This window comes from Diorhabda carinulata, chromosome 11 (genome assembly GCF_026250575.1).
Source record: "Diorhabda carinulata isolate Delta chromosome 11, icDioCari1.1, whole genome shotgun sequence".
NCBI lineage: Eukaryota > Metazoa > Arthropoda > Insecta > Coleoptera > Chrysomelidae > Diorhabda > Diorhabda carinulata.
Window position 1 is genome coordinate 1,922,929 of NC_079470.1, and position 25,894 is coordinate 1,948,822.

Consider the following 25,894-nt stretch of genomic DNA (forward strand, 5'->3'; position numbering starts at 1 on the left):
TTCATTTAAACAGAACAGTTAACAAACAGAAATGTAGATATTGGAGCAGATAAAATTCTCACTGGATGTGTGAGGCTCACACTCAATATCCTAAAAACGTGAATGTTTGGGCTTAACAATGAAATTATTGGTCCTTATTTTTTTGAGGAATCCAATTGAGATTGATAGATCTATTTACCACCAACAAGATGGAGCTTCCCAGCATTTTGCATATATAGTAGGATATTATTTAAACGAGGTTTTTTCCAATAGGTGAATTGGAAGACGTGGAATGATAGAATGGCAAGCTAGATCCCCGATTTGACTCCTCTCGATTACTTCTCATGAGTTACTACAAAATGTTGTACAAGAACTCCAAAATCGCCTCCGGTATTGTCAAGAAGTGAATGGTGGTTATTTTAAACATTTAATTTCATTGTTAAGTGTATTGAAAATACAAATACATATAATGCGACATTATCATTTTCATTCAAGTTTTGTGATGGATGGATTTTTACATCTTAAAAATTAATTTTCTCAGTTATGATTGCACCAAATTTTGAAAAACTGGGCAGGACTAAAATTCCTTCCCAATAAGGTGCCACAAGATCCCCTTTCATGTGTTTTTCACATCGTACTTAATAACCCTAAAATTTCTTCCAAAATCTAAAAAAGTTGAGTTTAAATTCGCTTCTTTAACACGAGCTCTCATGGGAGCCATAGTTAAATTCTTTGATTTCAAATTAAACCAGAATTGCCTCGATATATGAATATATGGATTTGATTGGTAAGAATCAATCAATCTTTTTAATGGTGTCAGTCGTTATAGCGGTTATCGAAAAAAAAAATAAGAGTTATCAGCTAAAAATTGTTGTATACATATTCAGTAACTGAGCGGAAATTAGGAAAGCACGCGAAATTTAACCACATTTTTTTACAGTTTCTTTTTGATTTCGGCTCATTTCTACACTCACGAACTAAATATATTTCAATGTAACAAACAATTATAATAACCGATGCAGTTATAGACTGGCCAGTATATAAATACACAAGAGATCTCTGCATATATTATATAAGTGTATGTGTAGCAATACCAGACGCTTATTAGCTGTTGTGAACAAATCAAACCATTATTTTAGTTCATAATTAATCAACTTAATATTTTTAAGCAGAAATACATGTAGAATAGAAATTGGTAGACGCGGAAGCCTCGTAAAGACCGTGTTTCTCATTGTTTCGATTACTAATAAAATAAATGTACTTACATTGGTGCTGAGTTGCGAAGTCAACGTGTGCACTTTTTCTTGGGCCTCCGTTAATTCCCTTCTCAGTTTCCTAATTTCGTGAGCTTGTTTTTCCTCAGCCGATGAATACAAACTAGACGCCGTTGAAACCAAGCTGATTGAAGATCCGTGCACTGAAAATAATTAATTCGTAGTAGTATAATAAGTAATAAATTGGATTGTAGCGATAATGAAGATCAGAATAAAAAGGAGTACACCAGACTAGGAAAAGAACTACCAGAGAAACACCACAAGGAGTTGTATCACCTATATAGTGATTAAAAAGATGTGAAAAGCGTAGAAGGAAAAAAGCTATGGCGGATGCTGTCAATGTAGCTGCATTGACTTCGGTTAAAGACCCACAAGCAATCAGCAACATCTTGAAAAAGAAATTAGAAAATATCACCTTGTTGGCGGATAATAACTAATTCTGTTCGTGAGACAATAGAAGATATCTAAGTAACGGGAACCAAAAATGTTTGAATGGACACGAACATTACCTACTAGACGAAGCAAAGTACTTAGGATTGATACTAGATTTCAAAGTTTCAAAACGGAAGTCACGCTTTCTACAACTTCATTCTCTGAAGACTATAATTTGTTATGTTTGTGTAGTGGTAGTGTATACGGTGTACTGAAGGAAGTTGTTGAGGACTACTATCAAAGGTAATATATTGGTTGTATACAAAAATCATAAGGTCTATCAAACATGCAGAGTACAGCAGTAGTGGAAATCACCGGAGCCATGAGAAGTACTGCACAAGCTTCAATAGAAGCAATCCTAAACCTATCCATAGAAAGAGACAGTTATAGTGCTACTAGTGATGGAATTGTTAAAATATGATAATAACACAAGAATTAGAAGTAAACGTGGTATGTATATATATATATATATATATATATATATATATATATATATATATCTGCACTTGGACCCACTTTGTGGAACGTCTACTACGACGATGTACTACGCCTGGATATGCCGCCAGGAGTCGTGCTTATTGGATTCGCTGACGACTTGGCGGTAGTAGCGAGTGGGAAGACGGAGAACGAAATCGTAGCTGTGACCAACTTAGCAGTGCAAAGGGTTGTGGAATGGATGAAATCCAGAGGACTAGAATTGGCGGCAGAAAAAACAGAGGCAACGTTGCTGGTGGATAGAAAGATTGTTAAACAGGTGACTATCGATATAATAGACACACCGGTCTTCACTCAACCACAAACTAAATACCTAGGGGTATTTTTCGATCAGGGCGCTAAAATGAAGGCTCATATTGTAAACACAAGCCGTAAGGCTGAAGCGACGATAATGGCTCTTAGCCGCCTGATGCCGAAAAGAGAGGGACCATCGTCAAGTAAGCGCAAACTGCTGTCGGCGGTAGCCCACTCGATTATGCTATACGCTGCACCAGTATGGCAAGAATCTCTGAAACATCTGAAATATAGATCTATGTTCCTCAAGATACAGAGAAAACTAGCTATCCGCATATGCAGTGCGTTCCGTACTGTATCCACCGAGGCAATATTAGTATTGGCGGGTATAATACCCATAGACCTATTGGTGAACGAGAGAACCGCCACACATGGAAAAGAGCAAGCAGTTAAAACAACAGAAAAAGAAAACACGCTAACTAAATGGCAAAGAAAATGGGAAGCTACACACCACTTGGGCGCTTGGACCAAAAGACTCATACCGGAACTTAAACCTTGGCACAAGAGAGGACATGGGGAGATAACGTACGCCTTGTCCCAGCTATTATGTGGACATGGATGCTTTGCAGCATACTTCTGCAGATTCAAAATAAAAGACTCGCCACTTTGCCAGTATTGTGGCAATGAACAGGACGATGTTTATCATACCTTTTTTGCGTGCCCTAGGTGGCAAAATGAAAGAAGACGAGCTGAAACAGAAGCAAATACCATCATAACCCCAGAAAACATAGTCCAAACTATGCTACAGTCTCCTACAATGTGGAACGTGATATGTACTATGGCGTCGAACATTATAACACAAAAGGAAAGAGACGAAAGAACAAGAGCAATTAGAAACTATTAGACAATAAAAAAAAAGGATAAGAGGCAGGGCATCACGACGAAGTAATACCTTTAGGTGGTTCCATCGCGATGCTAGCAGGCAGGAAAGAGGGAAGGGTTTAGTCGGTCGGTGAATGCTGGAGGCAGCACCAACCCGGCACTATTCGAGCAAATAAGACCGCCATGTGCCAAGCTTGAATGTCTGTTAGCAGATTCCTAATCCTCTATAATATATATATATATATATATATATATATATATATATATATATATATATATATATATATATATATATATATATATATATATATATATATATATATATATATTATAGAGGATTAGGAATCTGCTAACAGACATTCAAGCTTGGCACATGGCGGTCTTATATATATATATATATATATATATATATATATATATATATATATATATATATATATATATATATATATATATATAGTAAACTGGAGGTAGACACATATTAAATTTAGAGCCAACAGATCAACGCAAGATTTGATATTCAGTTTCAGACAAATAACAGACAGACAATGACAATGGAATTAACGTTGGAGCAGTTCATTCAGAGAAAGACTTTGATAGTGTAAACAAAAAAAAATGTGGGAAAGAGAACAGTATTTTACAACAAAAAGTACAAAAACGAAAATCTACGAGTCAGCACAAACCAATGATAATCTTTAATTGTAAATCCTAGGTGATAATCAGCAGAATGAAGCAGAAAATAATAATATGTAAAATGAAGATACTGAGAAATATACGAGGTCCCTCCAAAGCATGTGATTTGAACGCATCAACCGCTTCTTCAGGGGTAGAAAAATGTTAACCTTGCAATTTATTTTTGATCTGCGGGAATAAGAAGAAATCGTTGGGTGCCAAAAAAAGACTGTTTGGCGGATGCCTCATCAATTCTATTGTATGGTGTACTATTCAAAATTTACGTTGCTTTAATGGAACGGTGGCGCCATATCTAGTTATTCCGAGAAAACAGGCGACCATTTGCGACGAAACGTACGTTAACCTGGCGGACCAATTTTTTCAAAAATAAAAACCTATGGTCCGCTCCCTTAACAAATAAGTTAGCGAGCCACCCCCTGAAAAACCGCTTCCCTACGTACGGCAATTATATTTGAACACATCAATAATTGCCGCTTATTTTGCCGTTCAAGAAATCATCGTTGATTTATCTGGACTACATCGGGATCGAGCAAAGTCGGAAAATAGCAATTTCTCATATAAACTTAGCGAGTCACACCCTGAAAAACCGCTTAATTTATTATTTTAATTGTTAAAATAATTTAAAAAACCGCTTCCCTAGGTACGGCAGTTATATTTGAACCTATTCATAAATTATGGTAATTACCGAAAAAGTCGCGGTATTTTTAACTAAAATACATATTGTTCGCTATCTTAACGCATTATTCAGCGGGATACCCCCTTGAAAAAAGTGCTTCCCAACGTGCGGCTGTGGCATTTCAATGAATCAATAATTATCGCTCAATTTGCAGTACAAAAAAATACCGTTGCATCGCTGTAAATGTTTCGGCGTCAACTTTAAAACGGTAAAACGTAAATTTCCCTTATGAGGGTAGTGAAACATTTGTAATGTTAAACTTTCTCTAGGATGAACACGTGATTACATCAATGTTTTTTCAATTCGTGTATAAGTACTGTTCAAGAATTCATCGGTATCAGAGATTGAATCTAAAATCGACATTGTCTCATCATTCATCAAAAATATATGTGTGCAGTTCCACTGAATTACATAAGGAGACCCAAAACTGCAAATAAATAAGGTTAGATGATGTAAACGATTCAAATACCTAGGAAGCATAATTTAGGAAGATAAAACAACAAAAGATATTATAAGAAATAAGTAATAAGGAAAAACAGCTACACAAATTCATTGCTATGGTCAGAAAAAGTTAATCTAAACACAAAAACGACAATATACAAAGTCATAGTGGAACCTATCTTGGAATCTACCATATGGATGTGAGTGCTGGAAACAGATAGTTCCGGGGAAAATATAGACGCTGTATACAAGACTTTAGAGACAATACAGACTAAGCCACTGCTCTGGTACGGACATGTGATGAAGATGGAGCAGAACAGGTGGCCGAAGAAATTATTGATGCATCAACCGCAGAATAGAAGGAGACGAGGAAGACCCTCGAGGACCTGGAAAGAAGGGATTGAACAAAATATGAAAAACAGAGCTATCCAAGAAAACGAGTGCATAGATAGAAAAGAATGGCCTACGAAACGCGGGATGCCGCAAAAAAACTGTAATACCCCCGCTGTATATATATTTCATAGATATTTTATTAAAAACAATAAGTTTACTTCATTAAAGCAATAATGTTTTTGCTTTTACAGTTGTAGTTGAAATTGGAAATTGTATAGTTTATTATGATTATTGTAAATAAGAGAAAAATTCAACAAATATGCTCAAATTAAAGATTCTGAACAGAAAATCGAACTATAGCTTATGCAATCCTCGTTTTTTTGGATAAATTTTCTTGAAAAACAATTGATTTCAAACATATAAGGTATAAGTTCAAGTGAATATGCGAAGAACTCTGGACTTATGTTTAAAAATATTCGTTTGCAGATCTAGCATCAACTCGACCCATAATTATTATTATTAAAGTAAAAAAAAATTGCAATCATCTTCAAAGTTATAATGTGGTAAATACACCGTACCATTTAAAGTACCACAATAAATACTCAACTTACCATCATCGTTCTTGGGCAAACTGTGCCTCGGAGTACTCGAGTGTGTTGGAGAAAGCGGGAAAGTTCTAGTGCTACCAGGAGCTGGACTGGTAGGTTGAGACCAATGGCTCAAACTACCTATTGGTAGACAATAATACGGTTCAGCTTCAGGTTCAGTATTTCGGTGCATCATGGAGGGATACAGTTTTTCCGATTTTGTAGATCTGAAAATAACAATTTATAATTAATACCACAACAACGTTAATCAAAGTACAAGTTAAAATGCGCCTTGCAAACTGTATAAAAAGTGTACGTTAGCTTAAAAAAATATAGTTAAAGTTATATACACAGGCTGAACCATATTTTTCTCTATTGTTTTTCATATCTTTCTACCCTTGTAGCAAGTATGCGTCGATATATATCACAGAAACATCTATTTTACATCTTTCGTCCAAATAAAATTTTCCTTTCAAGAGTATTTAGCTGAAAAATGCTATAAAAATAAATTTGTGGATTTAGGAATCCTTTCGATTCAAAAGTTTAGAACTTTTTCATTTGTTTTTCGTGATATTCAGAAAACATTTAGATACGATAGATCATCTGTAGATAAAACGCCACCAGCATCACCTTCTATTTTATATATACGATAAACGCTAAAATATTTGAACCGTACCTATTCTACCCTGAGCAACATACAAATGACACAACAGATAAGTTGTTGGGTCGAAAACCACCAGTTCAATCAACCAACCTGAGAACGCATCACAAGTGGTTTTGAGGTTAAAGTTCACCTGTGACAATATCTCGAGAGGAAGTATCGAAATCATCGAGTGTCGTCCACTTGAGAAAGTTTTCGCTGTTGAAGTGGGATTCGACAGACTCCACAATAGTCATAAGACATGGATGTTCGAGCTGAGAGTCTATCTAGTTTGTGCGTTTAGTATTTTAGGCGCTACTTGTGTGAATCTTTGAAACATAAATTAAAAATATTGCTCAAGACATCGTATGTAACAATTGTTTTATTAGATTATTAGACTTATTTCGATGTTTCTTATTAGTACTCATTTCTATGAAAATAACTAATATAAACATTATAAACAGATACACCACCAAATTCACGTATATCTTTGATATTGGAAGGATCTTCTAACATGAACTGGAGACTGGAGTCTTCTCGGATGTATGTCGATAGTTGTCAGAGACATGTTTGTTCACGAATTAAGTCTCGTGACGATTTAAGAGACTGTTGTTGTGTTTCATGTGGATACTTAATGTTACCTAATGTTACATTTCTGTGAAGAGATTGTTTGTGTCAAAAGTTATAACGTAAATCACAAAACATGCGCAATAAGAACGTCAACTTGATTTGAAAATTTAGCGACACAAATTTAGTTCTGCCACTTATCAATCGTGGCGCAAGTGTAATAAAAATCTGTCGTTACTGTCAATGTCAATTGTCAAGATAAATAAACATTTGTTCCAATTTCCCAAACGCTTTTTTGATGTGTGTTCTAAATGGTAAGAATTTTGTAAAATTCAATGCTTATTTTCGAATTATTGCTTTTGTGAGAATCACAGTTATGCTATAGGATACAGTAGATATTATGTATTATAAATTTAAATGAACCGCGAAAATAGATTAGTTCTGCAACGTACCATCAAAGGCAATGGCATCGATAATTCGCCATGCTGTTTCCACTGAATACAACTAAGTTTGCATTTCTTCTTAGGGTATGTTCTGTGACGTAAACTATAAAGGCATCGTGAAATATGTACAAAGTGGGTTAAAGTGTTCAAAGATAGCTGCACAAATATTTGCATTAAGTAATGCAATAGCAGATTTCCTGTCATAACTGACAAAAATTTTAAGCAAGAGAGCAGACGATTTACGATTTCCTCGTTATCTGGACAGTTTCCTGAAGTTCCTAAAAGTTTTAAGTACGAAATTATGACGAACCATTTGAGCTATCAGATTGGTAACAAAAATGCAGATAAAAGTGGACAAAACCAAGCATTTGGATAGCGTTTTTACTTATCTTTTTTGCTACGACGAAGAAGGCCAAAAAACCAGATAGTAACAGGTGATGCAGCATGAGAGATCTACATCTACAACATCTCCGTAAAAGTTTATATAACATGTCAATTAGCCTATGAAATATTTTTCCTATTTCATTAATTAATTATTGTGACGCAGTAATTAATTTGTCGATATCATTCTCCAGTCGATTAGTTTGAAATAACATTAACTAATTCTCAAAATATTATTTGACAAAAAGGTACTCGAACGATGCAGTATCCACCTATAGTTCCGAAATTACCCCTTGTGACTTTTTTACTTCCTAAATTGAAGTCACATCTCAAAGGAACATATCATGGTGTTATAAACGAGATCAAAGAAGCTGTAACTGGGATTTCAAATGGGTTCACTTCATATAATTACAAAAGATGGTTTTAATAGTGAGTGCAACGCTGGAATCGTTGTGTAAAGATTGTTATTTTTATTGATAAGATAAACGATTGAGGTCAATAGTAATAATTGCAGAAGCTTCTCTTGACTAGATGCTTTCTAACTTACAAGAAATATTATTTTATGAATCACAGAAATTTCTTATAATTATATGCTTTAGGTGATTTATTCTGGACAACCTGTGTATATACAGTTAAATTATAATGAAATAAATGTCATTTATGGTGTATAGTGTAAAAATAAGCTCGAATACTGTCAGTTACTGTGATTGTGTGTCTAATGAATCCATAAATTCACTAGTATCTTCATTCGTGTATGGCTGTAAGAACAATAAAAGCGGACAATACAAACAAGTGCGAAGCTGTTAAATCTGTTTTATGATTTAATATTATGTTCTGACTTCTTGAGATAAATATATTAATTTGTAACGTTTACACTCATCATATTCTCAGTAGAATTAGTTGAGAAAGTGTATTTTCCAAATTCTCATTTGAGCTAATTCATAGTTAGTAGAAATAAAAGAATAAGAAATGGTCCTGAACATATTTTAGGATGGTGAAAAAAGTACAGGATGCACTTTATAAAAATGAAGGAGCTAGTATAAGACCAGGAGAGATTGAACATCTGCTCCATTGTTGGATAAAATAATAATGTTAAAAAATCTCTGAAGCTACAAAATATTCTTGAATAGTAGAAGACATTTGAACGACTCAAATATCTATCCAAATATATTACAAAAAACGGCTTGCACGATTTTTATGAATTTTTGTGCGCAAGGGTTTATGTGATATTTACATTGTTGTCAGATTTTTCCTTTTTCCGGAAAAATACATATTTTACGTCTAAATACAATTTAGATGGCTACGATTGAATAAACTCGTTTAATTTGAATATTCTTCAATAATTTATGTGTTAATACAAATCTTGTAACAAGGTCTAGTGTCAGTAAGTTAGTAAAAAGTTTAACGAAACTGGTGCAGTAAAATATTTATTCAAATCATGACACAGAAAAACTACAACAATTGAAAACAAATCTTTAAATTTTTCTGTCATGGATTATTTCAACTTCGGCGGAGATAACGCAAATGTAACTTCGAAATTATGGCATTTAGGTATAGAAAACATCATATGAAAAATTATGAGTATTTCTTAAGGATTTCGAAAAGCGAAAAATATACAGGGTCATCCTTTTGAAATAATAAAGTTCATCATTTTTACGGCTAAAGGAAAGATCTGACAACAATGTAAATATCACCATAATACCGGCCTTATCACAAGACCCTTCTACATAAAAATATATAAGAATCGTACATCCTTTTCGGAGATAATTGAGGCATTCTGTACATAAAACTCATTCTGTATAAGGTATCCCTGTAGCGCAAGAATTAAATTTGCCGTCAGTAAAGTGTTGACAACCCCCCCCCCCCCAAAAAAAAAGGAATCGAGAACTCGCAATTTAGGGTGGGTGTCCATTATTGAACAATATTTGAAAAATATTAGCGGTCGCAGTTCGAAAATTTCATATAAAATATGGTCGGAATAGTGTGTCAAGTTCGTCAACTGTGAAGAGATTAATTTAAAAATTCCGAAAGATGCCAAACTCACTGTTAGTGCAAAAAAAGCGTTCAAATGTCAATATCGAAGGAGTGCGTCACAATCCATGAACCTCAATTGGACGTCGTGGACAAATTTAAAGAAGCTCTCTTCGGCTTCACACCAAAAAGACTTCGTGGGAAGGATTATTGAGCATCAACAAATCGATATTAATTTTTTCGAGCAAAATCATCCTAAGCTACAAAGCACATTTTCACTTGATGGTTTTGTTAATTGCCAAAATTGCTGATTTTTGAGTTCTGAGAACCCAAATATGATTGTCGAAAAACAAATGTATCAACAAAGTGTCACTGTTTGGTGTGCATTTTGGGCTGTAGGTATAAATTGACCATACTTATTTAAAAATTAGACTGGTCAAGCAGTGACTGTTACTGGTGCTCGATATAGCGACATGATCACAATGTTCTTTGTTGAAACTGTCAACAAGACGGTGTTACATGCTATACAGCTCATGAAACACTTTAATTACTACATGAGACATTTCCAGGTCGTGTACTTTCTCGTTTTGGTGATCAGATTTGAAGCCCCTACAACGTGTGATTTAACACTATTAGATTTCTTTTTATAGGGTTATTTAAAATTATAAAAAAATATTGAAATGAGGATATTTAACGTTGTATCCACGAAATTCAGTCACATTTATGGAGAATGGTGATGAAAAATTTCGAACACGAGTGCCTATGTGTATGTAAAGTGGTGAAGGTCATTTGTCCATAAATAACCCTATCTTATGTACTTCATGATTCAATAAAACAATTACAATATGGGTTTTCTACTTATTTCAAATTTTGCGTTAATTATATATCGAAATACAATCTGCTCCAATATAAATATTTCTTGTCCTTAAATATCAAAATCTAAATTTCGGTATATGAAATAGAAGAAATTAATGGTTTAAATCATTTTCAGATGCGTATGATTCATAAAACATGATTATAAATTTTGCTCATATAGCTTATGTCTTATTTAACTATATATGAACAATTTTCAAAAATCTGTTTTTTGTATTTGACATGTTTCAATGATTTTTTTACATTTTTATAATTTTCTATATGTTTTTAGCCCTTCCATAGGTTGTTACCGCTGTTTTATGTTAATCATATTCATCAATATTAATCTTTTGACCAAATTCTGCGATATCTGTCAGCATCACAAAATTTTTTTAATGAATCTTGGTTGAAATTAAACTAAAGCTTGCTTTATGCAACCATAATTGAACATTACCATTAAATTAACAAATTAAATTACTTGTTGAAAGACACTTAAATGTAGAAAATTAACAGTAAATTAAACTTAAGCGCCAACTTTTAACTTGTTCTTTAATTTTGTGAGGTTATGAGCACAGACTTCAGGTCAGTCTGTATTGGTGGTATTCTTTTGTTTACCTAACCTAACCTAACCTTACAGCATCCTTGTTTGTTTTATTTTTGAAGATAGGATGAAATTGCTTAAGGAGCTTAAGGAATTACTTCTGTATATTATTTTGATGTTATTTTGAATGAAGATTTGAGTATTTGCCATAGGTTTCAGTTTCATTTTTTGATACAATATCTAGTTAAGCAGTTATCTACTTAATTACAAAAAGAATGGAATATGTATGTTAAGTTTGACTATGACAGTTCCATCAATTTTTTACACATTTTAGATCATATACCAAAGGACAAGTTAATGATTATAGACAACACTGGCCATCTTTCTTTCCTTTAAAGGATTTACATGATATGGCAGATCAGTTTTGGATAAATTAGTCCACCTAATATAATTAATTACACTCAGAACAGATTGTTGTGTATTTGTACAGTATGTATAGTATCGAATCTTTAATCAATAGGTATAGTGTTTCAGTGAAATGAGAATCTAATATTAGGGACAGCGCAGGATATTGCAATTTAGAAAATTGACTTACAAAAAAATTCTATCAACTTCTTCTACGTATACAAGTAACTTGAGAAGTTACTCATTTAATCCATATTTTTATTCAGTTTATAGGAACATAATTGCATGTATAAAAATTCGAACTTTATTGTTTTTGTTTCTTCTAATGTACACCTATGATAATTAGTACCTACTACTAGTCTCTTATCATAAAATTCAGTAGTAGAAAAAATTAAAATTAAATTAGTTGGCTCAAACTTTAATTTATACCCATTATTATATACTTGCGTGCACACAAATCGGCCCAATGTAAACTTTTGATTTCAACTATATTTTTTTCAAATTATTCATCTGATCCAAAAAATATATATTGTTTGAGAGACAATTTAATATGCTTTGATGTATGAATTCATGAAAACATATCTCATATTCAACTCAGTGGAATTAATCCAACATAAGTATTCTTCTTTTTAGCTCATCCCATAAATGTTATACGGGATTTAGGTCAGGACTATATGCTGGCCACTCCATAACCCGAAAACTCATTCTGAGATCTAATCTTGGCACGATTCTGACAGTGTGCGGCATTGCATTATCATGCACAAAGGTAAATTCGTCTCAAATGAGGTCGACGTAAGGTTCCACATGAATTTCTAAAATCTCCTCAATATATCTATACATCGTTTAGCCTTTTCTTTCGTGAACTTAAACACCCCTACGAACGAACACAGGGACGATTCGTGCTCCTATAGAAATTGCAACTCAGATCATGCAGGAACCACTTCAATAAGCACTGCGCTCTTTAAGGCAGAAATCTGCCAATTGCTCTTTTGGTTTTAGTTACAGCTTTATTCTTCAGTCGAGATCAGGTTATTTTCTTGCAGTCTTCGACTTACTGTCCACTGATCACGGAGCTGTCGTTGCACTTGAATGACATTAAGGTGACGATTTCTTAATGGCACACTCTTCGAACTGCTGCGCGTATCATATCCAATTTCCTAGCAACAGTTCGCTGACCAAGTCCATTTTCGATTTAAGCAATAACTTGGGCGGTTTTTTGTGGTGTAGAGTGTCACATTGAAGCATATTAAATTGTCATACAAACAGCATATTTCTTTTTTTGATTAATAATTTATTAATATTTATTTTATTTATAATTATTAATAATAATAATAATATAATAATATTATTAATAATTTAAAAAATATATAGGTCAAGTGAAGTTTAATAATTTCATTCATATTGAGCTATACATCAAACTTATTTGTAACTAATATTTCAAATGTTAACTCTACTCAGAATATAATTAGTTATGCAAGCAACAATATTTACTCAAGCGCCATTTTCGCAAAAAGGCCTTTATCCACACCAATACCTTGGAAAAGTCCTTTCTCGGAGATAGCTGTATGTGAGAAACAGTTGTGGTTATAGTATCTAGTTAGTAACATACAAAAAAAAATGAATAAAAATAAAAACTTGATGCCAAATAGTGAAGTAAAATAGTAAATTTGTTTAATTTACAACCATCACAACTAATTCAATTATAAAAACAACCATATTATTGTAATATAAGAACATAATAATAAATATTTTGCTATCAATGTTTGTGCAAGAGTTTATTAACTTCTCGGTGAGATTAAAACAATTTTATTTTATTTCTTATCACAAAACATTTTAAAGTTTGACATATTAAGATGATTTGTCATTACAAAATTTGTCTCATACCATTTTTTGTGGCATCAGGTTCTTGTTTGGAATATATATGGTATTTTATTATACAACTAGCGTTTTCCGTCGCGGTTTTGCTCGTGATATGTGCCCGTTCAGTTTTTCATCTAAATCCGATAAGCAGTTTATATATAACACGAAACGTTCAAATAAAGAACAGGTATCTTTGGAGACATAATAGTACAGTAACGACGTGAAAAATGGGTTTGAATTTATTAGATGTCAATCAGCAATCCGAATCTCACAATATATCCAATCCTATTGAATTGGCTATTAACAATGGCGCCATCTATCGAAAATTGGCGTATTCATTATTTTTCTTAGAAACTTAAATACATCATTCAGGAATCATCATGGGCTCATGTACAATAACTTTGCTAAAAATTATCACATGATCAAATACATAGATTACAATTCTATGAAGGACATGCAGACAAACATTTATTTTTATATATATAGAAGAAGATAAACCAACTTTTACCAATATTTTTATATAAATTTCTTCAATTTCTTAGACTATTTGATATGTTCTTGATTTTAGGTCTCTTCTGTTTTAAAATTACTTTTTTTAATAATTTTTGAAAGACAGATAAGAATTGCCGTTCCGACTTATTTCAGTCTTTATCAAAATATTTTTATATATTTTCCTTAATTTCCATACTGTTTTTTTAAATTCTGGCAATGTCGTTTGAACATGACATCTATGAGGATTACTTTTTTTCTGCCAATCTTATGATAATTGTCTTTTTGGAGGTTATCAATTATCGATTATTTCTATAGTTTTTTTGTATATAAATATATATCTGTGATCGCGATATTTGTGTTTTGTAGAAAGTAGGTGGTAATGTCGATGGTTGTGAAGCGATAATTAAAGAAATGGATACGGTCGAAAAGCAGTTCATCGATATTGGAAATCTTCTAATTCGAGATGAAAGTGCAGAAAGGGATAATGATCATTTGAAAGACGAATTATCTGTACTGAAACTATGAAGTCCGGTAATAATCAATGGGTTATTGTCGCAATTATTTGGAAATAATTGAAATGGATTGAAAATCATTAAATCTAGTATAAAAATGAGAGAAATTTAAATTGTAAAAATAGCCATTGTCATTCCAATTAATTTCATATATTGCCGTGACAGTTCATGCTTAGTACAAAATTACGTCTTCAGTTTTCAATTTTTCAGTCAAAATTGTTAACTCAATAACATTTTTTTGACTAAGATACTGATTCCGTTGCAAAGTCGTGGTGTATTTATGTTTAGAAGAAGAATGGTATTGGTACGCCAATTTTCGAGAGATAGCGTAACTATCATTCTTCTTCGAAACATAAATGCACTTATCAGATACCTTTAATAGCACATGCTCAATAATTTTGCTAAATATCATCACACTGTCACATGCATAGCTCACGATTCTCCTCAGTACGTACGGACAAACATTCTTTAATAAATTTACTAGCTTAAATTAAATAGTTCTCCTAGAAAATTTGTCGCCCTGAAATTTTTTCTTCCTCTGAGATTTTAAATGTATTGGTGAGCATTTAGAGAGTAAACAATTATGTCCAGTGGTCTCAGAGGGTACTTATTTCTAGGTAACTTGACGGATGTACTTCTGACAGGTTATATTTTGAACGTTTGACTGTAAATTAAACGAGTGTACCACATTAATATTCTTTTAGTTTAATTCGCTATTGTGAAATTCACTTGATTTTGATTAGATGTGAGAGTGTATAATTTTGAAAATTGCCAGTTGCATTATGAAAATACTTCATTTTGATTTATGAGAAAATGTATCATTATGAAACTAATTGTATTGAAAAACATCGTTATAATATAATATGTATGTATGTAGATATAAAAAACAAAGCGACATCCATATCGGCTCGACACTAGTATTGATAAATACCATATAATTCGAAAATTAAAAGTGAATTGTGAGGACATCTGTTAGTAAAGGAATACCTTATACTATTGCTTCGACTTAACCTTGATGGTGAATCCCTTAATAATCTTGTATGTGTTAAACTACTTCTGTGACCTGGCAAACTCGTCAAAGATTCCATACTATCCGTCTCTGATAACCTGGGAGCAACTGAATAAGTATTGCTGAAAAAAAGAGCATAACATGAGTATAAAATATAAAGTTTCGAAGTAATATTATTCTTATGGTAAGTTTACATGCTTCAACAGCAATTACTCAAACACATATTATTCCAACAGACAAAGACGTTCATTTTAACCAGGAGTGATTATTTTCGATGCATATTTCATATTTACTGTTTTCTACTCACAATGTGTAGTTTTATTATCATTGAAGAATAATTGTTCGTTGTTATACGAGAGAAAGACATCAGATTTTATCTCGAGGTTATGTGGTTATTTTTGAAAAAATCTACTATTTTACTTATAGGTACGATCTTATCTGCGTTACTAATAAAACATTCAAATAAATAACATACGTCGTATTATATATGACTAACAGATTCTTAAAATTACTTCTTTTTAAAGGCACATTTAAGTTAGTTGTGAAAACAGTAATCGTCAAAATTGCACTGTCGACACAATTATGCCAACCTATGGAATTTTTCCCTAGTCCTAGGTTTCAACATCTTCATACTACTTCAATTAATATAATTTTCATATTGAATAATAAACCTGTTAAACTTGTAGCAAGGGATTAATTAATTATTTAAAAAATCAGATTTGAGGAAAATGATTTCTTACTTGAAGTTTTCGATAATTATGAATAAATGATTTTTAAAAATTATAGTCGTGAACGAAATTATTCATTTATTGTTCAAAAGTTAAAATTTATTTAATGTTATTATTTTTAATGTTTTATTTATTTAAAAATATTTAATCATTTCTCTTATAAATAATAAAATTTCTTTAGGAGGAATCGAAATTGAAAGTTCATGTGCATGCGTACACGTATTTTTTTTCAATGTGCGGATTAGTCGGATAGGTTTGCAGTTGAGTAATGTTGTGTACAGGGTTTCCAACTTAAGGGCTTTCCACCAAGTTTACGGGGAAAATGTGAGAGAGGATGTTTTTAGGGTGTTATATTTTTAGGGATTTTTAGAACTTCAAGTATATATTCTTTTAATTTCAAATTAAGTAAAATAAAGGTGTAAGCGTATAGACACTGGGAAATTATTTAATGTCAATATGTTGGATTAATTTTTTTTTATTGAGGCCTTAGGGAGATAACTTTCTGACAGGCGGGAACACAGGTTTTAAAAGTTGAGTGCTTTTGGATGTTTTCTCATAGTTAGCATCCGGTCATTAATCAATAAGGTGGTTTAGAAGACACGAACTCAACTTGAACTATCACCAAATTTAAAAAGAACTAATTAAAACTAACTAGTACAACTGGAATAATAGATGACAAAAAAATATCTCCCAATGCGGAATTATCCCTATTTATTCAGCACTTCTGGTTAATCCATTCTCATTGGTTTCCATGGTGGAACATGTTATGATATTAATGTATTGCCAATGGCCTAATAGTACTGACATAATTCCAGTTTTGGTAATAGATTCGTTCAAGTCAAAATGGTTTTGAGCACTTTATTAAGAATTTCGGCAACTATATTTATAAGCCAACTACCCTATTATTGGCATATAGTAACTACACCTCCGGATCTTAACAAACCAATAAATGGAGGGAATATGTGGAGCGTTAGTTTTAACTTACCTATGTCTTAACCAAGGAGCATATGGACTGGTGTTTTCTATTGCTTGTGTGTCGGAAAGAGACCCATCACTGGCTTTTGGTCTGACTTGCCGCATAACCAGTCCGTAATCTTGGTGCGCTCCACCAGCACCCTTTGGAAGACTTTGTGAACCCATCATAAGACGTTCTCTGACTGACTGACTGAGTTGATTAGCGGTATTACCAGTTAATGAGTAACTCTTGAATTGTGGTGGACTTGTTTCTAAAAGATATACATATAAAATATATTATATGTTAAGTAGATACTGAACAAATTTGAAATTTTACGATAAGAAGAGATAACAAAACAAATGCGAAACGAATGCGAAAATTACAATAGCAATAAAAAATAATTTTTTGACCATTTGATTATTTTCTATATCATTTTACCTATTTGTCATTATAATTTCAACAAAAAGATTGATCGGTTCTAGAAATTTTATGAAGAGTTTTATTAGTGTGTTCTCGAAAGTAGACGTAGGGTTTTATTCAATTTTATATAGTTGTGATCGTCAAATTTCGATTGTTTTATTGAGCTGTTATTTATTATTTCTATTATCCAAACCAGTTTTCTTTGTAAGACCATCCTTGTTGATCAGTGGTAATGTAGTCTTCTGTTGGAATCTCCCTATTCTTTATTATTGATTGTTTATTGGTTGTTTGTAAAACTTTTCTGGTTCTTTCTTTTTCATTTTTTAATATTTAGGAGTCAGTCTTCAGGGTCTCAAGCCCAAACTAGGATTGTTAAGCTACTTTTATGAGACGTAATAACGTCGAAACTAGTCAGTGATTACAAACCCTTCTTTACAACTGCGAGCCATTGGGGATGTTAAGGTCGATTGAAATCAAGCTCTTCAGAAGAGATGTAATTCAATATTCGTCGAGGCATTAGCTAGGAAAGTAGTTGTTTTTTCTTCTGAAGTAAAGTAATTTATTGCCTTTTTATATGGCACAAATCATACTTAAATCCATTATTGCCACATTTTTTTCAGTCACTCAGTGTCCAACTGGATGCCAAGACTGAAATTGGGTTCCGGCCTGCCTATTTTTCTAAAACTTGGCACACAAAAAACAATGATAGTTTGAAGCAAGCTGATGAAAAGTCTCAATAGGCTCCAAACCCCAAAAGCCTCCCAACTCATCAAAACTACCCCTGAAGTGTCCGAAGGAAATTCGATTTGGCCAATTGTTCTGAAACTTGACACAATGAACATTCAAAGCAAGTTGATCAAAAGTCTCAAGGGACAAGAAACGCCAAAATCTACCAACCCTTCGCTGAACTACCCCTGAAGAGTATATCGGTGCTATAAGAGGAGGGCTTTCGTCCAGTTTTTCCTAAACTTAGAGCAATGATAATTCAAAGAAAGCTGTTTAAAAGTGTTAAAAGGCACGAAGCTCCAAAACCACATCCTACTATCGAAAATAACCTGTGAAGTAAATCATATAAGGCAATGCTTAAGTTACTCTGTAATTTACATACATGATACTTCAAGTTAATGAGTGACCGCATTAATGAGTACTTTTGATGGGGTTGGGGGTTCGAGGTTTCGTGCCCATTGACACTTTTCATCAGCTTGCTTCAAACTATCAAGATTCAGGAAAATTAGTCAAAATCCAATGACCATAAGGATTGAGCGAGATCTTTTGTTTTAAATAAAATACGATTGCTATTTAGAGAATCTTTCTACAAGGTGGAGACTATATTTTGGTGTCTGCGTGCATCGCATCTCAGTCGGCGTCCAGTCATCATTACGTGATACAATTTTTGTTCACAAAAAACTTAAAATCCACGAAAATTTATCAGTAAGTGTGTTAAGTATAGAAAAACAATATAATGATTGAAGTTTTTCTTCTGAAAATGGTGCATTTAATTTAAAAACGGACGAAGAGAAAAGGGAACGACTGACTATTTCTGTTGTTTGAAATTCTTCAACGAAAGCTATTTTTGTTCAGGATAGGCGTCAAATTTTTTTACAGTTAAATATGAGCGAACGGGGATAGGTTTGATATTTCTGAATACCTGAAACAGACATGAAGATGATGATCCATTACTGAATAAAATCGTAACTAGTGACAAAACGTAAGTGAAATACGTCAATTACAAGACAAAATAACATTGCACATAATGGGGCTCCCCCAAACAACCAATTAAATATTTTCAAACCTTGTCACTAAGGAATTACCAATTGGAATGTATTTTTCATCGATTTCTTGTGGTACCTCAATAAATTGTGCCTTTTCATCATAAGATTTAAAATATTCCCAAGTATGAAACAACACGAAAACAAGAAGCTGCCGTTGAGTATTACCTGATGGTCGAGATTGCCATGACAAAAGAGTTTGGTGACTACGTATAAAAGTAAACTTTTAGTTGACCCTTTAGATGTAGATATTTCGTTACTTCCTGAATAGATCTTGTAAGAATTTATAAACTAAAGGCAATCTCATTACTGTTCAATACAAACCAATAAGGATTTTCGTTTTGCTGCTACTACTTACTGTGAGATTGTTGGAGATCACTCGAACAAGTTTGAGTTCCCCCAGAAACTTTAACTTTCGTTCTGGGAACGGCGGACACAGATGCTGTTTTTCCCGCAGACTGATTATGGATTACTAGAAAGAGAATGAAAGTTTTTAACCGTAGAATTATTTTAAGATTGGTTTAGTAAGAATTTCGAATTCCCCATTGAATAATAAAAGGATTTGAAGAAGACAAGTTTTCTTAGGAAACGTTTTTTATGTTACAAACAATGTAATAAGTTATATATAATATATATAATAATAATTTTTAAAAAAATCAAGGTATAGCAACCTAAAATACCAAGAGTGAGTATTAACCTTTTTGCCTAGACCGTTCTAGTGAACACAGCAGTTAACTGATGACACTTTCATGTTTTATTACCTTCCGAGTGTAATAATGAATGTTTTCCTTTGTTTGTATTATAATATCTTACCTTATCTTATCGTACCTTACAGATTGGAACTCCAGCTCGGTGTAGCCTTAACTTCCTCGACAATTCACCTCAAAACTGGTCTGTTCTTCGTCAACGTTAATAAGCAGATTATATTGCAATAAGTCAGAAATATAATCAGAAATAAAGATTGATAGAACTTTTGAAAGATGTAGAAAGAAAATATGTAGAGTTCGTTCCAGTCATTAATGAATCTAATTGAAACTGTATTCGTGAAGGTGTCGGTATCAGAAAATTATTGGAGAGAAAATTCTATAATAGATGGTAAAATTTTCAAAGGTGTTATTATAAACAACCGAGCCTAAAAAAGCACTAGCAAAAACAAATAATACAAAGTGAGCTTATTTTGGAAGCCCGAAACTCATGAAAAGCAGACTAATAACTAGAAAAAGTTAAAAATATATGAGACAAAAATTATCAGAAGAGTATAGGGAGGAATTGAAATGAACTAAACCGACTGGAGAACCCGAAATAATAGAGAAATCAATGAAATACTGGACAATAAAAACTATGTCCGATTCATTGCAGCCCAGAGGTTGAGATGGTTCAAAGAATAAAGATCAAATTAATGCCTAAGAGAATTATGAATTCCAATATATATAGCAGCAGAAAAAGAGATAGACCCCGTATCAAACGGATAGATCAAGTTCACGTAGACTTACAAATAATGAGTGTGAGACGTTGGTTAACGTTGGTGAAAACATAGTTATTAGTGCTTTTTTATAAACTTCGCTAAAAAAGTTTCGCACCACTCTTAAAAATGGAAACATTGCTCACAAAATCTTAATTGGTTTCTTCCTAATCAGTTTTTGTCTGGTACAGATTGAGAGTACACAGTTTGTGTTTCATTGAGCATTTCTAAATAGATATTGACTCTTGATGAGCGTGTATGTAAATTACCTCAAACAGATATTTTCTCATTAACATAAAAAAACTGTAGCATTTAACATTTATATAAATCTTTTTTTAACATGAATGGAAAATTCTTTTTGAGGAACATATGAAAATTTATCCCCATACCTTGCACAGGTTGTCCATTGCTACTTCCATTAGCAGTACCGTTCACTCCAGTACCATTACGTTTAAAATATCCGAAGCTTTGCGGCACTCCTCTAGCACCCTTTCCAGTTTTTTCCTTTCCGCTACTGCTTCCATGCGGACTTGCTCTTCTTTCTCTTCTGCTTTGCGTAGGACTTCCCGGCGCAGGTGCAGGTGGAGGTGGTGGTGAGCCTACACCTAAAGAATAAACAATATAAGAGTAATTTGAAAAAAAAATTATTTCTAATACAATTTTTTTTATTGGAAAATACTCGGTGTCTTCATCTACGTATATTTTGAGAAATTAGTGTTACATATAAATTTTTTTACTTCTTAACAATCATAAATAAATTAAATTAGAAAATGTTACTTCTTCATGGTTCATAGTCAGGTCAAGTAACTTCAAAAAGTTCCGTCGTGCTCTTGCTCCACTTGAAACTCAACAAACCCAACAAAGAAAACACAAAAATTCTGGAAAACTCCAGCACCATACATTTTTCCCAACGATGTTCACTAAGTTTGATACCCTTTTTATAATTCAAGCTCTTCAAAATAGCCATTAACTGCCGACATCACCTTTTCATTGTTTGAAAATCTTTGACCACTGAGCCATTTTTTCAAATCTGGGAACAGAAAATAATCAGAAGGGGCTAAATCTAGCAAATAGGGTGCATGAGGTAGAAATTCAATTAATTTAATTAATTGATGTTGGCCATTGCCATAACGGATGTGTGAGCTGGTGCATATGAAACTATACTTTCTTCTTAGTTACACTTTATCTTTGAAGTTGATTCTTCCTTTTCAGTCCATTGTTTTGATTGTTTTGTTTTGTTTCGGGTTTGAAGGAATCGAAATATTTTCAGAACGCTGTTTTTATTCCATTGTGAGTGAACGCGGCACCATCTTGCGCACAGCTTTCTCATGCCCAAATTTTCAGTTAATATGCGATACAGCGTACTTTTTGAAATGCCTACTATGTCTGCTAGCTCACGCACTTTCAGACGACGATCATCCAGTACAGCTTTGTGGAATTCTTTAACATTTCTGGAGTCGTCACCTCATTTGGTCGACCACTGCGATCCTGGTGTTCGCAGGTCGTACGGCTTCGTTTAAACTCTGCTACTCAATATTTTACTGTTGATAACGAAGGAGCAGTCTCGCCCAGAGTAGAATCTAGTTAAGCTTTTATATTGGTGGGCTAATGCCTTTCAAACAAATATCAAACAACGTGGCGTCTTCAAACTTGAAAAATATGCTATAAAGATTGTGTAATTTCTTATACAGTGGTATTTTCCAAGCAACTTCTGGGACCATTCTCATATCATACCATTGAACAGATTCAAGCATTGCTCAGAATCATCAATTCTTTGTTGTTCGTGTAGCCAAATATTCATTGACGCTGTTCAACACATTCTGTAATATCTTCAAGTTATCATAGCTACATCAGGCAGCTTTCGAATTGTAGGTGTGGGACGGTACCTGGAGCAGTGGTAATAATGCATGGTATATTATTCTACAACCGTTGTATTATTTCAAAGTATAAATTTTATTTTTCATATTTAGTTTCAGATTGTTTTTCCATTAACCAATAGTCTTAATTTCATACCTGTTTACTTTACAAAAATATGTTGGTTATCCATGTTAATCTTTGATCTGAATGATTTATTAGATATTTAACTTCATTTATCTGTACGAGGGAAAGTAACATGCACACTTTTTATTTCATTCATTTTCATTTTTTATTTGCATTTTTCTTATCTAGAACCATTTATTTACATGCAATTGAATTTTATATGATGTTCAGGTTTGTATCGTGTGTTTATTTCAACATTTTCATAACGTTAGATTGACAGAAAAATTAAAGGGAGAACCAGATCCTTTCTTTTAAAATAATTTGCAGACTTTACTGTAAATGGTAAATATATTTTTGGAATATATAAATAATATATTAACATATAGGTTTTTATCATTAAGACCAGGATCGCATGGAGCAGTTTAATCTGATTCAATACTCAAATTAGATATTTAAACGATATCTTCGACCATAAAAGTTTCTACTCAAATTCAAAGTTTGATGAACTCACCTGGAGAATCTGTATAGCGTTTCCACTGTTGATGATGCGAGTGTTTGGATTCGTGTTTTGAATCTAGGTGGGTATGTTTACCATCGGAAAATGTGTGTTTTGATTCTTGTAGAGAAAGACCATTGCGAGAAGATTTGGAAGTCACTCTGGGAGCTGGTGGCGGAGGGGGAGACTCATTAGAGCCTCCCCTTCTACTGGACTGTTCTGTCAACACGGTGAGGCCGGAGGCGAGACGGGGATTACTGAAAAACATAATATGAATGTTGAATAATTTATTATAAACTTAATGCGAGTGAATAATGTCAAAATAGTATCATATCGACTGATCAATAGTTTGAAATTTTTTCGAGGAAAACTTTTATAATAGATTTTAATTTTTGAAAGAAATTTTTCATTCCACTTACTAGTAAATCGTATTTTTGCGTTAACAGTTTATGGGGCCGTGGTCCATTAAGAGAATACATGCAATAAGGGTCATTCTAGATGAATTATATCAATAATAGTGACCTTTACCTACATACTAGCTAGCTACGAATGCGCAAATATAGAAAAATTTGGACCACATTAGTTCTGGTGTCTCGAATAAGTGTATTTTTCGAACAATGTTATGGCAAGTGTTCTGGTTGAGTTTTTTTGGTGTGTTATTTTTATAATAGTGTAGTAATTTGTAATACTTTTATCTAAAAATTACTGACTAATATTATACATTATAATATTCTGAAAATTCGGAACTAACCTAAAATAATTACAGTTCATATCAATCGCATTTGTGAATGATTACAGAAATATCTAATTTTATTTCAGACTGTCTAGCAATTCACAAAAAGCTTAGAGGAATCAGTGTTGTTTTATTGGCTTATTTGAACGGAATTGATGACATAGCATATGATGAAGTAATAAATTTAGACGAAAGAGAAAATACGAATATTCCATGAAAAGGAAGATTACAAATTGGAACTTATTTCAAGAAAGAATTGAAAAACACATAAATCTCAAGATTTTGACTAAATGGAATAGAATTGAGGTATAGAATATAATCTAAATTATCCTGAATGCACCTTGGAAATCAACGTCACCAGCACGAAAGAGATGGAAAGATAAAGAGAGTCATGTAGTAGACAAAGATAAAATAATTGACCAAAAAGATCTGAAGGCAGACAACAAACGTAAATTCAACAAAGCTAGCAGGGATGTAAACATTTAAGTTACAAAGAACTCGAAGAGACAATTTTAAAGGAGATGAACCCTGAAAAAATCACCAGATTATGATTGCATAACCGGCAGAATTTTTCAGAACCTAACAAGAATAAAAGCTCCCAAAGCCAGACAAAAAAATGAAAAATTAAGTTTATATATACTCATAAGGTATACCAATACTATTCAAGTTTTCTTTGCGGAAAAAGTTCATAATGTTGTAAGCAGGTAAGCGATGACCTATAAAAACAGCTATTGCTCTGTAGCCTCTATAAATATCAGCCAAGCCAGGTCTGCTCTATAAACTAAAAAGTATCACCATACCACTTTTATGAAATATTATAGTCCTATTTGCATAAGAGATTCTTTCATGGAAAACTTCACTCAAAATATACTGATATACAACAAATTGAATCCGCAGTACCACAAGAAAACGTATTGGAATCAGTACTGTATCTCTCGTTCACCTCAAACTTGCCAATCACTGAACAAACAGCAGTTTCCACCTTCGGACATGGTAAAGCAATTCTATCGGCTTACCACAACTCAGAAGCAGCAACCAGAAATCTGGTTTTAATATAAAATAAGTAGAAACATGGCTGAAGAAATGGAAAATAAAAGCCAACGAGTTGAAATTTTAACATATTACAATTACATTGAGAAGAGGCCAGCCATTCAGTCACACTGAGTAACTACCAGCTATCACAAGTAAAGAGCGTAAAATACCAGAGCATACATCTAGACAGAAGACCACCGTAGAGAAAACATATATCTAACAAAAGGAAACTTTATGAGCTCTACTGGGTAACTGGTACAAAATCACAGTATACAAAACTATTATGAAGTACATTTGGACATATGCCATACAGTTATGGGAATCTGCATCCCTTTTCTAATCTAAAAATCTTACAGTCTGAAGTCATTTCTCTATGGTACATGTCTAATTCCGTCATAAACCTCCTCTATTAAAAGTGAAGAAAACTTTTTAGTAAGAGATATGAAGACACATCCAAATGTGCTCACAAAGTGAAGTGCGCCGTCTAAAATTCAAGCCGATAGACCTTTCGATTATGTTCACGTATCCATCCTTGTAGTTAAAACAAAGGAATAATTGAAAATTTGTATAATCATATCCATAAGGATATTGAAAAAAGATGTCCCTTTTAATCCCGACTA

The 25,894-nt window shown here is 33.0% G+C and overlaps 1 protein-coding gene across 1 annotated transcript in view; it reads right to left on the reverse strand.

The window, feature by feature from the left end:
• Window positions 1-25,894, reverse strand: part of LOC130899764 (protein sickie) — a 551,159-nt gene that overhangs the window by 117,929 nt on the left and 407,336 nt on the right. The window contains exons 7-13 of the mRNA XM_057809948.1: window positions 23,525-23,766; window positions 21,423-21,638; window positions 19,930-20,043; window positions 17,413-17,653; window positions 15,678-15,821; window positions 6,051-6,253; window positions 1,245-1,396 (exon numbers count right to left, since the gene is read on the reverse strand). Coding sequence (XP_057665931.1) covers window positions 1,245-1,396; window positions 6,051-6,253; window positions 15,678-15,821; window positions 17,413-17,653; window positions 19,930-20,043; window positions 21,423-21,638; window positions 23,525-23,766 — 1,312 coding nt within the window. The remainder of the gene's footprint in view (window positions 1-1,244; window positions 1,397-6,050; window positions 6,254-15,677; window positions 15,822-17,412; window positions 17,654-19,929; window positions 20,044-21,422; window positions 21,639-23,524; window positions 23,767-25,894) is intronic.